The 17889-nt window shown below is 25.9% G+C and overlaps 4 protein-coding genes and 1 long non-coding RNA gene across 7 annotated transcripts in view; 1 reads left to right on the forward strand and 4 right to left on the reverse strand.

Moving 5' to 3' along the window:
* LOC105254940 (non-structural maintenance of chromosomes element 3 homolog) overlaps positions 1-17889 on the forward strand; it is a 256144-nt gene that overhangs the window by 157991 nt on the left and 80264 nt on the right. The window lies entirely within an intron of this gene.
* LOC105252682 lies at positions 1703-3517 on the reverse strand. The gene is made up of 4 exons (XM_025414322.1): positions 3400-3517; positions 2712-2973; positions 2464-2580; positions 1703-1938 (listed from the first exon to the last, which is right to left on the reverse strand). The coding sequence occupies exons 1-4, from the start codon at positions 3515-3517 to the stop codon at positions 1875-1877; spliced, it is 561 nt and encodes a 186-aa protein (XP_025270107.1). The 3' UTR covers positions 1703-1874.
* LOC105252684 lies at positions 5177-11641 on the reverse strand. 2 transcript variants are annotated; one of them, XM_025414375.1, is made up of 10 exons: positions 11443-11641; positions 11043-11162; positions 10716-10833; positions 9145-9406; positions 8069-8185; positions 7633-7723; positions 5803-5948; positions 5508-5640; positions 5376-5432; positions 5177-5246 (listed from the first exon to the last, which is right to left on the reverse strand). In XM_025414375.1, exons 1-9 carry the CDS (start codon positions 11623-11625, stop codon positions 5382-5384), a joined length of 1221 nt encoding a protein of 406 aa, XP_025270160.1. In that variant the 5' UTR covers positions 11626-11641; the 3' UTR covers positions 5177-5246; positions 5376-5381. The 2 variants fall into 2 exon arrangements, with proteins under 2 accessions (XP_025270160.1, XP_019883538.2); XM_020027979.2 differs by lacking the exon at positions 5177-5246 and having other exon boundaries at positions 5349-5432.
* Positions 13019-13457, reverse strand: LOC112639662. Its single transcript, XR_003123613.1, has 3 exons — positions 13367-13457; positions 13110-13242; positions 13019-13039 (listed from the first exon to the last, which is right to left on the reverse strand). It is a non-coding gene; the product is annotated as an uncharacterized LOC112639662 (long non-coding RNA).
* On the reverse strand, positions 13458-16253 carry LOC105252683 (the record flags this gene model as incomplete). The annotated part of the gene is made up of 5 exons (XM_025414323.1): positions 16242-16253; positions 15572-15830; positions 15329-15445; positions 14747-14837; positions 13458-13511 (listed from the first exon to the last, which is right to left on the reverse strand). Coding segments are annotated over exons 2-5 (450 nt in total), but the record flags the coding sequence as incomplete, so codon positions are not given.

Below are 17889 nucleotides of genomic sequence, written 5' to 3' on the forward strand. Positions count from 1 at the left end.
TCCAGAATGTTATTCACTATTCAAAACAGAAGCTGTTCAGTAAGAAGTTTACTCGTATATCATTTAAAAAAGTCGATTTATGCATGCTATGTATTAAACTTCTAATTAGCAAGTGATGTAATGACAGTTACCATTTAAAAATCTAAATATTGACATTGCTATTCTCAACAGTTGCTATTATCGATAATTGTTATATATGTTTATATACATTTTTATAACCTACATCACTTTTATGAATTCTTAAACTTTACGGACGCTAACAGTAAGAATAAATAGGATATTTCAAAATGTTTGACATGTCTCATTATGCAAATTGTGTATATGAAAAATCTAAATGATAGACAACGTAACGTTAATGAAATCTATTATTTGATATATAGTATGTATAATAGATAATATTTATATATATATATATATATATATATATATATATATATGCGATTTTTTTAAGATTCTTTTACACTTTTACATACATAGGACACTTAAAAATTACTATTATATTTAAAGATATTAACATTCTCATTGAAGGAAATATTTTTGAAATCTTATTTTTTTTTGCTTTCATTCATTCATTCATTTCTTTCATTTTGTACTATAATTTTTGGAGTTTTTGTTATAAAAATATATGAAATTATAATAAATGATCAGTAATAAACTAATAACTAATAATGTATATAGTATTTATTTTAAGAAATGTGACAATTCATATATAGTAAATAATAAAGTTAAAATTTGTGTATTTAATAGAATTGAATTTTTTGTATCAATATTTTATATTCAATTTTGAATTTTTTGTTTCTTCATGCCTTGAAATTTTATGTAACATATTTAATTGTTACATATTTATATTTGGATGTCTATTTAAGTATAAACTGTGATACTAACTTAATAATGAATTATTTTTAACTCTGAAATATATCATAATTATAATATTGAAGTTTAGTTAGTTAACTAAATTTTTGCTAAATTGTAATTTCTTCATTATGATTTCTCTTCTTACCTTATTATTGCATTGAATACATAACAGTAAAATAAGAAAATGAAGTTTTCAACAGCTGCAATGTTTATTTGCAATATATTGTCTTGAATGTGTGTATATTTTAAGAATATATTTATTATTTTTACCGTGGCAAAAGATTCCAAAGATGCGACAAATAATCCGCCGATACATAAAGTAAAATCTTTGGAACCTCTTTGCAGCAGAAATAGTATCAGTTTCTGTATATATAACGGAGCTGCATGCCATTGAACGTCACACCTAAACAATCATGTATATAATATATGTGTACAATCATGTATATAATATATGTGTACTGTATTTTTCTAAGCGACAATGACTCCTGCATTTAATAAAATAAGTTTTAGTATGCAAGATATACAGTCTCTATAAAACAATATTTCTTACACAGTAACAAAGATGTCATTATTATGATCCGTGACATCCTGCGCAAAATAATTGGCTAGAAACATGTATAGAGTAATCGCAACTACATATACAGAGGGAAGTACAAATTCCTTGAATTCATCTCCGGTTGACATAACCTGAAAAATCTAAAATATATGATCATAATTGTAACGAAATTACATCTGTATTTCTTATGTTTTCTGAAAATTATTCATTACAAATCTATTTTCATTAATTTGTGAACGATAGCGATTTATGTAGTGATAAAAACTAAAAATTTTATAAAATCAAAAATATAAGAAAAAGAGAATTGCATGCCCTCTTTGCTATCATGACTAAACTGGCATAGACGATACTGCTTTTCGCGGCGCTCTTGCATGCACTTGTAGTAGGGAAAACGGCACCAAAATCCGAACTCTGCTTATGACTAACATACAACTTACTCGAAAGAGATTAAGGCTTAATGTCATCACTCAAGCATTATTAAACAAAACATCATTGTCTCCATTGTGGATAGCAAACGTCTGGATAATCTATCAAGACCAAAGAATATTTTATTAAATAGACATATACACACACACACTTACACACGTATAAAATATAATGATAAAGAAACGCTCGTGAAAGGGTACATCATAGTAAACTGAACAAATAAATCCTTTAGCATTTTGCAATTTTTGCATTAATTATTGATATATTAATTAAAAAGAACGAGTACGCAATTAGCTAACGAGTACGCAATTTTCACGACTAGATTATAGATTGTATGCCTTAGACATGGCGAGTGTCCTACGGTAACGAAAAGATGAGAGTCGGAACAGCCAAACTTTCTTGCCATTCAGTGCAAGCACACCTAGAGCACGCATCTCATGATTTAGCTTTAACGCAAAACGCGCACTGTATTCTAATTCTTATCTTTCCATTCATGTAACACTTGCCACTGCTATGTTTAGAACACACATTCCATTAGTTTGGATATACAAAACGCGTGCGCGCGTGTGTGTGTGTGAGAGTACCGAATATACTAACACATATATATGAGTCTCGAATATACTAACTTCATAGCTTGACGATGTATATCTACAGCACTAATTATTCCTTCCAATATTAAATTCCCTTTCTTCGCTTTAATATTTTGTAGCATATTGATGTGCATTGCGCGTTTAATGCGAAAACTATAATCAATATATTCATCATGTACATATCATCTGTTTTCTTGTTTCTATCAAATTAGCATTTAATTTATTCAAAAAACATTAGAATTTTGTTAAAATTCAAAATTTTATTTTTTATATTTGTATCTTACCTAGAAATTCTAAACATACCACAGACATATTGCAAAAACGTAACATACATTGTTCCTATCGCTGCCGATGTCATTGTTCCAATGCATATTGCTATACTCATATGTAATGAAATAAAATAAGAATACTTTTCTTGATCGATAAAATATTCCATTTTAATCGGCAGGCGATTTGATAGAGACACATTTATAGGTAAAATAATACAGATAATTCCTGGAGATAGAATAATGATACTAGTAGTAAATACACAACAAACGGCAAGAGCTAAAAAGATTTATATAAAATTAATTTTTCTCGCGAAAATTTTTTAAATTAATTTTGTTGTTATATCAACATACACATGTAACATTAATATAATTAAATTTAACGTATAAATTTCTAATGTATTCATGATATTATTTTTTCATTTGAGTCACACAAGTAACAAAAATTGTAATTTTGAAAATTTATTTCTATTTGACTTTTTTTAGACATATTATATATAATATTAATATTCATATGTTTGCATGTCTGACAAGTTCTAAAAAACTGATAACTCTGATAACTCTGATGCATTACACTCACACATAAATGTGCAACGAAATTATTGTAATGTATCGAAAATTAATAATGTTTTTATTCAGACTTATATGTATAATATATGTATCAAATAAAAATGTATGTGTAGAAAATTAAAAAATATTGTCTTACTTGTGAATATGAGCGTATAACGTTTTGCATTGCAAATATAATTATTCATAATAGCGATTTCGTTTTTATCCTTTAATCCGATATATATATTCTGAAGTTGAATCAATAAATCCTTCATCTATCATGTATCAAAATTGTGGATATTGTTTGCATCACATGCATATGTTTCATATGCACGTGAAATAAACATATGTACATAATATTAAAATATAATTATACATAATATTAAAGTATAATTTTATTACAATATAAAAGTATAATTTTCAATTTCGAAAAAAGAACTCGCGATCAATTTATCAATCTGTGATTTATTTTTTATAAACTATCAATTTTACAAGCAGTCAACTTACAGCTTCCATATTGAGGGGAAATAAATTGTATTTTATCCCGCAAATACTAAACATTAATACGGAAGACAAAACAGTAACGACGCGGTCCGGAGTACATTTTGTTGTAACAAATGTCATAAGCTGTAAGATACAATCTTATTACAAATTTACATTATAAAAATTTACTTTTTTAAAGCGGTGAACGGATTATAAATATTGCATACATAGTTGCTCGTTTTTATACATTTGCATATAAATTGATTGAATCAAGATATGATACATAATTATATTATATACTATTATCATATAGCATAACTGATGTAAATATTTTGTGATTAAAATTATTTAATTAAAATATTTTTAAATAATGTGCCTAATATAGTGAAATATTATTATCTAGTACTATATTAAAATATATTAGAAAAATAAAATAAAATTTAATCTAAACATAAAAAGTATTACCATATACCTGACATATAATAGATGTTATATGAATAATAGACAAGAAAATAAACTGAACTCGAGTTAAGTTCGATTGTTGTAAAGGCCACAAACCAATAAGGAGTAACAGAATTCTGTTAAGTTTCAAATGCTGATTGTCGATCATCTCGTTGCGAGGTTTGGAACACAAATAACAGTGGACTGATTCTCTTCTTCCCCTTTTACCATTGATCAATCAAGTATTTTGTTAAATTTTTCTTCCAGTGTAATTTTTCGTAGCAATTTAATATTATTTCATGTAAGTTAATAGAAGCCAATACAACTATACAACGCGGTAAGTATAAAATATTCACAATTTTTCGAAATAATGCCTCAAATTATGCGATCGAATTGATAGCGGGAAAATTGCAGCAGGTACTTATAATAAGAGAAAAAGAAGAAAAAAAATATTTATATAGCACATTACTGAACGCAAGTCGCACATGCGTATTAGACATTTCTTTTGTGCAGCAAATTTACACGTCTCATTCTATTGTCCGCACTCGTGATGTACACTTGTTCTCCAGAACGTTATTCACTATCTAAAGCAGAAGCTTTTCAAGTAAGAAGCTTATATCATTTAAAAGACTCGATCTATACATGCTATGTATTAAACTTCCAATTAGCAAGTGATGTGATGACAGTTACCATTTAAAAAGCTAAAAGTAACATTTTTTTATTGAGGATAATATTATTTCCGAAATCTTGATATTTTTTGAACTTTTATTACAAAAATTAAACTATAAAAAATGTAGGCGACACTAAAATTAACAATGTAAAATTAGCAATAATCATTTAAAATTATTTATTTAAAAATAGAGTGACAAATGTATATTGTAAGCAGTAAAAATAAAACTTGAGAATTATGTAAAATTATATGAATTTGTATCAGTGTTTTATATTTGATATTTCGAATATCCTATTTTTTGTTGCTTTCAAAATCTACGTAATATATTTAATTTTAAATATATTTGTTTCCCTTTGGCGATGTGTGTAGTGTATGTGTATCATGACTAATAGGTATCTCTAAGATATAATCTATAATTTAATTTAATAATAAATTGTTTTTAACTTTAAAATGTATTATAACAATGGAATATTGGAGTTTATTTACTTAACTAAATTTTTACTAGATTATAATTTATTTGTTATTATTTCTCTGCTTACCTTACATTATTGCGTTGAATATATAACAGTAAAATAAGAGACTGAAGTTTTCACCAACTGTAATTTATATTATGTTGTTTATTTATATTATGTTGTTTTGAACACAGATTTTGATATAGTCATTATGCATACCGTGGCGAAACACTCCAACGATCCGACAAATAGTCCTCCAACGCTTATAGTAAAATCTTTGGCGCCTCTTTGCAGCAAAAATAGTATCACTTTCTGTATGTGTAACGGAGCTACATTCCATTGAACATTATACCTACACAATCATGTATGGATAATATATATAAATAATATATATATATATATATATATATGTATGTATTTCTAGGGGACACATTGTCCTCTGTCAATAAAAATAGTTTTTATTATGTGAAAATTCATATTGTATAAAATATTTGCATAAAACAATGTGTCTTACACAGTAGCAAAGATATCATTATTGTGATCCGTTAAATCCTGCGCAATATAATTAGCTAGAAACATATATAGGATACTGGTAATTGTAGTAAAAAGGGGAAACATATACTCCTTAATATCATTTTCGGATGACGTAATCTGAAAAATCTAAAACACAAGATCGCAATTGTAATGAAATTACGCATCTGCACTTCTCTCATATTCTCTAAATTATTTACAATAAATTTGTTCATATTAATTGGCAAATGGTTATGATTAATATGATTATATTTATATACAGATAAAAAATTATATTTTGTAATGTGAAAAATATCTGTAACGAAAAGAAAGAAAAAAGGAAAACGAAAGAATACATTCTTTCTTAATATACTATAGATTATATATATATATATATATATATATATATATATATAATTTAATTAATATATTTAATAATTTATTTAATTTACTTAAATTTTTTTCAGATTTTTTACATTTCATTTAAAAATGAAATATTTAAATTAAAAATAGAAAAAGATAAAAACGAGTGCCAAATATACATGTGAAGAATGTATATTATTATAAAATACTGTTACAAAATAATCTAGAAAATACTCTCATGAAAGTGTTATTTCAATTATAAAAAATTCTCATATTGAAAACAATTTATTGTGCAAAAAATTTTTTTTAAATTTCTTATAAAGAATTAATATATATCAAAATAATTTGTGTAATATATGTTTTACGAAGTAATTTGAAAAACATCAAGAACTGTATGTAGGATTTATGGAATATATTATTTATTTAAAAGCTAGTTTATTTAGTCTACACTTTTCTATTCTGTCTATAGTCTTTGCTGCTAAATCATTAAAATCAAATTTATTAAATATTATCCCATAAATAATTTCTATTTCTGCATTCTAGTCTACTAGTGTCAAATAATATTCCATAAATGTGTTCTATTTATAATAAATAAATACGGCTTAGATATGATGTGTGAAACATAATGTAAAATAATTAGCTGATTAAATTATAGAGAAATCATATTCACGGAAGTAAAATGTAGTGTGTACATTTCTTGAATATTTTATTTTTTTTTATTAATGAAATTTTTTATAACATAAACTTATGATTTAAAAATATTTATTAATTATCCTTAGAACTATCCATATTTAATAAAAAAATTCTTACTTTATCACCATATACATCATTTATTTATGCACGAATGTAGATCCCGAAAAATGTCGATTTTGTTTTAAAATTGTTTTACAATCAAATATTGCGTAATGAAATTTCGCAATAATTAAAATCGAGAGAAATCTAATTCCTTTCCAATTAAACATTCAATTTTAAGCATTCCTATTCATCCACTAAACAGGTCGTTCAAATTGAACACGAGTATTATTGCAAATAATGTCCTCAGAAATTATACAATATATACTTTAACTTTTTCAAAAATTTTAACTTTTATTTACTTACTTGTCGAGAGCATTAACCGAATAAAATTATCATTTTTATTATATGTTTTTTGTACGTTCATATACGCGCCGCATATTATGAGATGACAGTGTGTCTCTTAAAGGAAAATTTTCACATATTGAGATTTTACATAATATATTTGCTTATAAAACATAGAAAATAAAGATTTTATTATAATTCAGACCCGCGTTATCAATTAAGAATTTAATTCAGCTGTTATTGAAGTCCGATAAGTTTAAGTACTCTCAATTAGTCGACTCCCGTATATAAATATCCGAGATATCTCGTTATTCCATCATGAGATATTGTGACTCTTAATATTTTATATTATTTAAAAATTAATCGATATAAGAAAATAATACGGGAGACTTACTCGAAAAAGATTAAGACTCAAAGAGATCACACCCAGCATTATTAAACAATATAACATTGTCTCAATTTTCGATGCCAAAAGCCTGGATAATCTATGAAAATAAAGGAATAATGTGTGTATGTACCATAAACTTCTATATAATAATTAGACTGCGTGGCTCTTATATATTAGCTTTATATACGTATCCCAAAAGTACATATCAAAATTAAGATACAATGCATGCGCGAAATAGAGGATGATGGAATAAACCTATAATCGTTGAAGTTGCAGACGACAATAATAGATAATCCTTTATTTCGCGCATGCGCTCTAACTTATGTACAAGATATATAAACAAAGGGTACGTCTGATAAGCCATAATATTCAATCTAATATACTATATATAAGTCTGATATGTACATATGTGTATAAATATTATAGAGAATAAATTACTAACCTCATAGCTTGCCGATGTATATCTACGGCACTAATTATTCCTTTTAATATTAAATTCTCTTTCTTCCATTTAATATTTCCTAGCGTATTGGTATACATTGCGCGTTTAATACGATAACTATAATTAACATATTTAACAAGATGTATATTTTTCCCTATATAAAATAAGTATTAAATTTGTCTAAGATAACAATGAGATTTTGTTTTTAAAACTTGAAGGAAGTTCGCCCATTTTGTTTTTTTGTTCCCTCTCCGCCTCAGTCATTATTTATATATAATTTTATAGATAATAATTTATTATAGATAGTAATTAATTATAGATAGTATATATTAAGGAAAAATAGTTTTAGATAATATTAAGAAAAAAATAATTTTAGATCTTCAAACCGCCGCCGAAAGAAGTTCTGACTTCCTCATCATCAGAATTGTCCAAAATAACACATATGTCACTGTTATGTTCAGGAAGCATCTGCATCAAGAAAATTTTTAATATATATTTATATATTGCCTCGTACTAGTAGCTGGAATTCCTTAACTGTACATTCATCGTTTGGATATTCTCTCGCCCCAGGACGAACTTCAGAGACACCGTTGTCTTCATTAATTCCGATTCTTTTTGCTATGATGACATAATGAATTATTACACCAAAAACTTATTGTTAGTCAAACAAATGAATCAACAAATATATCGAAAAGATATTCAACATTTATTTGAAATATCTGACGAGAGATAAAAAATCTAACACACATAAGAATTTAGAAACTTATATTCAACATAAAATAAAAAATTACTAGTTAATTGAAAAACATCATGAAGTATAAATAATAAAATGAACATCAACAACTGTAAATAATAAACGTAAATAACAAAATGAAAACAACTTATGCAATAACATTGATAAAGTCCTAATATTGACTAGCGGAGGTTTAAGTCATTGACACCTATACATTTTCAATTCTTTCATGATATTTTATAATTTGATATAGATTTCGTCACTAATGGGCCGGATAGGCCTAAAACCTAAATATAATAATGAATGAACTTCTTTCATATTTATTTCTATGTTTATTTCTTACCTAGAAATTCTAAACATACCACAAGTATGTTGAAAATATGCAATAAGCATTGTTCCTATTGCTATCATAGCAATTGCTCCGATCAATATCGCCATGATGATATGTAACAAAATTAAATAATAATATTTTTCTTGATCGATAAAGTATTCTATCGTAATCGGCAGGCGACGTGATCGAGTTACATTCATGGGTAATATCATATAGAAAATACTCGATCCAATAAAACCGACGATAAGAATAAATACGCTACAAACTGTAAGTACTAAAACAATTCAAATATAGAATCGTCATATTGACTTTCCTCGCAAAATATTTTCAAATTAATTTAAGTAATATTTCACATATACGCAAGACATTTATATAATCCAACTTAATGTATATGTTTCGAATGCAATTATATTAAATTATACATTCAGGGTGTTCCAGTTACCTCGGAACAAAGTAAAACCATAAGCAGATCTCGTTAAAATAAACTAAATAGTCTTTTATTATTTTGCAAAAACCTCGTAAAATTTCGAGATATTAATTTTAAAAAATCGGCCAATGCGGATGGCTAGAAGCGCGCGGCAGCGAAAGCGGCCACACTGTACCTTGATGGCGACATTAATTAATATCTCAAAATTTTACGTTGTTTTTGAAAAATAATAAAAGACTTTTTAATTCAGTTTAACGAGATCCACTTATGGCTTGACTTTGTTCCGAGATATCAGAAACACCTTGTATATATATAGTTTTATATATATATATATATATATATATATATATATATATAAAACTATATATACAAGGTGTTTCGTCAACATACAGCTCAATACGACGAGTTGCCTGCTCATAAGAGCGCAAGACCAGTAATGCAGGAATAGGTAGTACAGATCACTCGCGTACATTTTCGACGAAGTATACTAGCTATCAACGCGTAATAAGCTGTTAGAAGAAAAAATTAAATAGCACAGAATAGTGATCTTGTGACATGAATATTTGAAAGTATATATCTAAAAGAATGTTATAATATTATAATATTATTATTATTATTATATAACTTTTAACATTATCTATCAATAATCCTCATCTACATATGATTGCAATAATATTATAATATTATTATTGTAATATTATAATATTATTGCAATCATATATATATGAGGATTATTGATATATAATGTTAAGAGTTATATTAAGTTTAAGTTTCTTTTTATTATTTTTCTTGCGCTCCTGAGCAGGCAATCCGTCGTATTGAGCTGTATGTTGATGAAACATCCTGTGTATATTATATATATATATATATATATATATATATATATATATATATATATAAAATAATGACAATGGTAACTTAAAAAATGTTCTTTTTCCCTATTGCATTTTTGCACATATTAAATTTTTGACATTAATCTTTATACGTTTACATGTGTCACACATATTTTAATAAACTCATGTATGCATAAATATGTTAAGAAATTGTTCAATTCAATCGCTTATATTGAGACTTCTATAATGAATTTCTATAACTTATATGTCAAATAAAAATTTGCGTGCAGTTGAAAATTACAAATTAAAAAATATTATCTTACTTGTCAGTACAATCGTGTAACGTTCCGCATTGCAACTATATTTTTTCATAATAGTAATTTCATTTTCATCTTTTAAACCGTTACATATATTCTGAAGTTGCATTAATAAATCCTTCATCTGCCATTTCAACAAAGGTGTGTATATTGTTTTGTGTATGTGTATGTACGCGCGCTTGTATATATTTATAATGTAAAAAATTAATAAAAAAATATTTTTTGTAAACTTTATTCAACAAGAATGCTTTTCTTGTCACGCAATTAAACTAGGAACTTGTGAACTATATATTAATTCTTATAAATTATCAATTCGATAAACCATCAACTTACAGCTCCTATGTTAAAATGAAATAAGTTGTATTTTATTGCGTATGTGCTAGAGAAACATGTGGAAGACAAAACATTAGCGATGAGGTCCGGTGTACATCTTAATGTAACAAATGCCATAAGCTATAAAAAATAATCATATTACAAATTTATATTAAAATATTATTCTTTTAAAGTTATGAATAAATTATAAATACTATGTCTCTCTCTAGATGCTTTTTTATATGTTTGAATATAAAATGATTATGATGTCATAATTATATTATACACTATTATAATGCAGTTTGTGCGATAATTTCATTACAGTTTAAACTAAAGACAGTTTTAAATCGTGTGCTGTTTATAAAAGATTATTTTATGATGGTTTATCATATAAAAATATATTTGTGAAATAATGCTTTACCTGAAACGTAATATTCGTTGTCAAAATAGTAGACAAGAAAATAAATTGAAGTCTCGTTAAATTCGATTGTTGTAAAGGCCACAACCCAATAATGAGTAACAGAATTCTATTCAGTTTAAAATGTTGAGTCTCGAGATTAATCATCGCTTTACGATATTCGAAATACAAATAACTGCGAGACATCGATTGATTTGCTTGCTCCCCACCTTTTTTTCATTGACTTACCAGTAATCTTATTATTATTTTTTTTATGTAAATTTTAGTATATATTTCATATAATTTTGTGTAATACAAGCCGACACCACAATTATACGACTCGGAAAAAGAAGAATATTCATAGTTTATCGTAATAAAGTCCATCATTATGTAATCGATTTAATAGCAGAAAAATTACAGCGGGTGCTTGCCATGAAAGAAGATGTGAATATATTTATCTAGCAAATTACTTGCGCACAAGTTGCACATGCGTATTAGACATTTTTTTTGTACAGCAATTTTACACGTCTCATTCTGTTATCCGCACTCGTGATGTACACTTGGTCTTCCAGTTATTCACTATCCAAAGCATGAGCTCTTTGGTAAGAAGCTTATATCATTTAAAAGAGTCGATCTATGCATATTATGTATTAAACTTCTGATTAGTAATTCATGTGATGACAATTACTATTTGAAAAGCTAAATATTGACATTGATATTCTCAAGTTGTTATTATCAACAGTTGTTATATATGTTTATATAAATCTTTATGACTTACATCACTTTCACCAAATGAATGCTTAAATTTTACGGACGCTAACAGTAAGAATAAGAATAAATATTTGAAAATGTTTGATATATTTCATTATACAAATGGTGTATATGAAAATCTAAATGCATATAGACAACGTAACGTTAATCAAATCTATTATTTGATATATAGCATGTATAATAGATAATATTTTTATATACATATGCCATTTTTTTAAAGATTCTTTTATAGTTTTACATACATAGGACACTTAAAAAAATTACTATTTAAAGATAAAATTATATTTAAAGATATTAAAAAATTCTCATTGAAGGAAACATTTCTGAAATCTTAATATTCTTTTTTGCTTTCATTCATTTATTAATTTATTCCTTTCTTTCATTTTATACTATCATTTTTAAAGCTTTTGTTATAAAAATTTATTAAACTATATAAAAAAGCAAGTGATAAATTAACAATGTACATATTATTTGTTCAAAAAGAATATGGCAATTTATATATTGTAAATAATAAAATTAAAATTTGAGAATTTAATAAAATTGAATTTTTTGTATCAGTATTTTATATTTGATTTTGAATTTTTTGTTTTCTGACGCCTTGAATTTTTATGTAACATATTTAATTGTTACATATGTTTGGATGTGTTTATATGTTTGGATGTCTATTTAGGTATAAACTGTGATATCAACTTAATAATGAATTATTTTTAATTCTGAAATGTATTATAATATTGAGGTTTAGTTAACTAAATTTTTGCTAAATTGTAATTTTTTTATTATGATTTCTCTTCTTACCTTATTATTGCGTTGAATACATAACAGTAAAATAAGAAAATGAAGTTTTCAATAGCTGCAATATTTATTTGCAATATATTGTCTTGAATGTGTGAATATCTTAAGAATATATTTATTATTTTTACCGTGGCAAAACATTCCAAAGATGCAACAAATAATCCACCGATACATAAAGTAAAATCTTTGGAACTTCTTTGCAGCAGAAATAATATCAGTTTTTGTATATGTAACGGAACTGCATACCATTGAACGTCACATCTAAACAATCAATCATATATATACAATATATGCGGTGTATTTATACGCGACAATGACTTCTGCATTTAATAAAACAAGTTTTAATATGCAAGATATACAGTCTGTATAAAACAATATTTCTTACACAGTAGCAAAGATGTCATTATTATGATCCGTGACATCCTGCGCAAAATAATTGGCTAGAAACATGTATAGAGTAATCGCAACTACATATACAGAGGAATTATAAATTCCTTGAATTCATCTCCGGTTGAGATAACCTGAAAAATCTAAAACATATGATCATAATTGTATCGAAATTACATCTGTATTTCTTATGTTTCTTTAATTATTCATTACAACTTTATTTTTATTAATTTGCGAACATTAGCAATTGATTTATATAGTGATAAAAATTGTATATTTTATAAAATCAAAGATATCATAAAGAAAAAGAGAATTATAGTGTTTTGAAAATCTCTCGAGATAAGCCACAAGAATAATGCAATAAAAAAATAAGGAGTTTCGTTTAAAAAATTTCAAATAATTTTGCCCTGAGAGACGCTATCAAACTAATTAAAATCAGTAAATAAATTGTTTTAAACCCTGCAATTTTTGTCTGAAACATTTTTCCACTAGCACCATTATTTTCGGAAATAATTGACCGTTTCTGGAGTTTTAAACCATCCTGTATACGAGTATATATATGTATATTCTTTTTTTTATTAAAAGTAAGATAAACACTTTTTATTTCAATTATTATAAACTGTGTTAAATGTACAATTAATATACATTTAAAATATCAAATATATAAAGAAATAATATTCAATATAAATACATTTTACAGTAAACAGATATGTGTAAATTTGAAATTATTTTAATGAACAGATATATGGTTTATAAAATTATTGAGTAAATATAAATATTGCAGGAAGTTTGCATGTTTACAAAAGAATGAATCTGTACATTTTTTTAATATATTATTTTTAAATAATTAGATCAAATAATCATTTAATTATTATTTCTTATTTTAATATATAATATATTTATGATCAATAAATCATCTGTGCATATAGTCTTACGTAAGATGCAAAATATCTTTCGTGTATTTTTACGTGTGCAAGATAATTCGCGTAATAACATCAACATTTCCATACTTTCAAATTTTTATTTTTATTAATTTATAATCTCGGAAAGTTGTCAACACTCAAAACTGAGAATCAAAGAATTATTTATGTCTTCTATTGATTCATTAAAACGCAATATATATCTGCTAGAACACGTAGCGAAAATAGACACGTTTCCTTATGATCGAGATCCAAGTTGTCAATCAATAATTCGATCGATTCAATTGTTAATTGAGGTCCGATAATTTGAAATATTCTCTTCTTAACTAGCTGATTCGCGCGCGCGCATATATAAATACACGAGATGCTTCGCTATTCCGGCACGAAACACCGAATTTCTTGATATTATATATTGTTTGAAAATACTAAAAACTTATTACGACTAACACACAACTTACTCGAAAGAGATTAAGACTTAAAGTGATAACTCCAAGCAATATTAAACAAAACATTATTGTCTCCATTGTGGATAGCAAAAGTCTGCATAATCTATCAAGACCAAAGAATATTTTATTAAACAGACACATACGCACACACATATAAAATATAATGATAAAGATCGAATCAACGCTCGTGAAAGGGTACATCGTAGCAAACTGAACAAAGAAGTATTTTACTATTTTGCAGTTTTTGCATTAATTATTGATATATTAATTAAAAAGAATTAGCTATAATGAGTACGCATTTTTCACGGCTAGATCATAGAATAATATCCCACGACAACAAAAAGATGAGAATCGGAATGCGTACAACTAAACTTTCTATTGCCATTCAGTGCAAGCACACCTAGAGCACGTATCTCATGATTTAGCTTTAGTGCAAAACGCGCACTATATTCTAACTCTTATCTTTCCATTGTCATGTGACACTTGCCACTGCTATGTTTAGAACACACATTCCATTAGTTTAGCTATACGTGTATGTATGTGTATGAGTATCGAATATATTAACACATATATATGAGTCTCGAATATACTAACTTCATAGCTTGACGATGCATATCTACAGCACTAATTATTCCTTCCAATATTAAATTCCCTTTCGTCGCTTTAATATTTTGTAGCATATCGATGTGCACTGCGCGTTTAATGCGAAAACTATAATCAATATATTCATCATCTATATACCTGTTTTTTTGTTTCCAAATTAGCATTTAATTTATTCAAAATAATAATAGAATTTTGTTAAAATTCAAAATTTTATATTCTATGTTTGTTTCTTACCTGGAAATTCTAAACATACCACAAATATATTGTAGACACGCAACACATATTGTTCCTATCGCTATCAACGCAATTGTTCCAATGCACATTGCCATACTTATATGTAATGAAATCAAATAAGAGTATTTTTCTTGATCGATGAAATATTCCATTCTAATCGGCAGGCGATATGATAGAGACACATTCATAGGTAAAATAATATGGAAAATTCTCGGAGAAAGAATAATAACACTAGTAAATGCGACACAAACGCCAAGTACTAAAAAGATTTATATAAAATTAATTTTTCTCGTATAAATTTTTTAAATTGATTTAGTTTTTATATCAGCATACATATGTAATATTAATATAATTAAATTTAACGTCTAAATTTCTAATGCATTTATGATATTATTTTTCTATTTGAGTCACACAAGTAACAAAAGTTGCAATTTTGAAAATTTATTTCTGTTGACTTTTTTTAGACAGATTACATTTGATATTAATCTTTATATATTTGCATGTCTGACAAGTTTTTTAAATTCTGATAACGTCTGAGGCATTATTCACACATAAATAGGCGACAAAATTATTACAATGCATCGAAATTAATATTGTTTTTATTGAGACATATATAACTTATGTTTCAAATAGAATATATATGCGCAGAAAATTAAAAAATATTACTTACTTGTCAATATTAATGTATAACGTTTTGCATTGCAACTATATTTTTTCATAATAGCGATTTCGTGTTTATCCTTTAATCCGTTATATATATTCTGAAGTTGAATCAATAAATCCTTCATCTATCATGTACCAAATTACGGATATTGTTTTGATATGCATATGTTTCATATGCGCGCGTGTATGTGAATGTATGTACATAATATTAAATTATAATTATAATTTTATTAAAGTACAAGAGTATAATTTTTAATTAAAAAAAAAAAGAATTATCACACAATCACACAAACTATCAACTTGTGAACTATCATTTTTTATAAATTATCAATTCTATAAGCGATCAACTTACAGTTTCCATATTGAGGAAAAATAAATTGTATTTTATCGCGCAAATACTAAACATAAATACGGAAGACAAAACATTAACGACGCGGTCCGGAGTACATTTTGTTGTAACAAATGTCATAAGCTGTAAGATAATCTTATTATAAATTTACATTATAAAAATTTACTTTTTTAAAGCGGTGAATGGATTATAAATACTACATACATAGCTGCTTGTTTTTATACATTTGCATATAAATTGATTGAATCAAGATATGATATATAATTATATTATATACTATTATAATATAGCCTAGCTAATGTAAATATTTTGTAATTAAAATTATTTAATTAAAATATTTTCAAAGAATGTGCATAATATAGTGAAATATTATTATGTAATACTATATTAAAATATATTGGAAAAATAAAATAAAATTTAATCTAAGCATAAAAAGTATTACCAAATACCTGACATATAATAGATGTTATATGAACAATAGACAAGAAAATAAACTGAAATCGAGTTAGGTTCGATTGTTGTAAAGGCCACACGCCAATAAGGAGTAACAGAATTCTATTAAGTTTCCAATGCTGACTGTCGATCATCTCTTTACGAGGTTTGGAACACAAATAACAGCAGACTGATTCGTTTATGTTCCGCTTTTTTCCATTGATCAATTAGATATTTCGTTACTTTTTTCTTACGGTGTAATTTTTTGTAGCAATTTTATATAATTTTATCAATTCAAGTTAATACAAGCCAATACAGCTATACAACGCGGTAAATATAAAATATTCATAGTTTCTTGTAATAATGCTTCAAATTATGCGATCGAATTGATAGCGGGAAAATTGCAGCAGATACTTATAATAAGAAAAAATGAAGAGAAAAAATATTTATATACCAAATTACTGGACGCAAGTCGCACATGCGTATTAGTCATTTTTTTTGTACAGCAATTTTACACGTCTCATTCTATTGTCCGCACTCGTGATGTACACTTGGTTTTCCAGTTACTCACTATCCAAAGCTATTCAGTAAGAGCTATTCAGTAAGAAGCTTATATCATTTAAAAGAGTCGACCTATGCATGCTTTATTAAACTTCTAATTAACAAGTGATAATAGTTACCATTTAAGAAGCTAAAAGTAACATGTTCTTATTGAGGAAAATATTATTTCCGAAATATTGATAATTTTTAAACTTTTATTACAAAACTTAAACTATAAAAATGTAGACGAAACTAAAATTAACAATGTAAAATTAACATTACTTATTTAAAATTAACATTATTAATTTAAAAATAATGACAATGTATAATATAT

The sequence above is a fragment of the Camponotus floridanus genome, unplaced genomic scaffold, assembly GCF_003227725.1.
Source record: "Camponotus floridanus strain SB8 unplaced genomic scaffold, Cflo_v7.5 scaffold8, whole genome shotgun sequence".
Lineage (NCBI taxonomy): Eukaryota > Metazoa > Arthropoda > Insecta > Hymenoptera > Formicidae > Camponotus > Camponotus floridanus.

Coding starts and splice junctions, on each gene's coding strand:
- LOC105252684 (XM_025414375.1), bottom strand. CDS start 11,625: ATGTCTCGCAGTTATTTGTATTTCGAATATCGTAAAGCGATGATTAAT. Junction 7,724..8,068: donor ATACATCGGCAAGCTATGAG/GTTAGTAATTTA, acceptor TTATTTTCATAG/ATTATCCAGGCTTTTGGCAT. Junction 5,641..5,802: donor AATGATATCTTTGCTACTGT/GTAAGACACATT, acceptor ATGATTGTGTAG/GTATAATGTTCAATGGAATG.
- LOC105252682 (XM_025414322.1), bottom strand. CDS start 3,517: ATGAAGGATTTATTGATTCAACTTCAGAATATATATATCGGATTAAAG. Junction 2,974..3,399: donor TTATACGCTCATATTCACAA/GTAAGACAATAT, acceptor AAATCTTTTTAG/CTCTTGCCGTTTGTTGTGTA. Junction 1,939..2,463: donor ATACATCGTCAAGCTATGAA/GTTAGTATATTC, acceptor TGGTCTTGATAG/ATTATCCAGACGTTTGCTAT.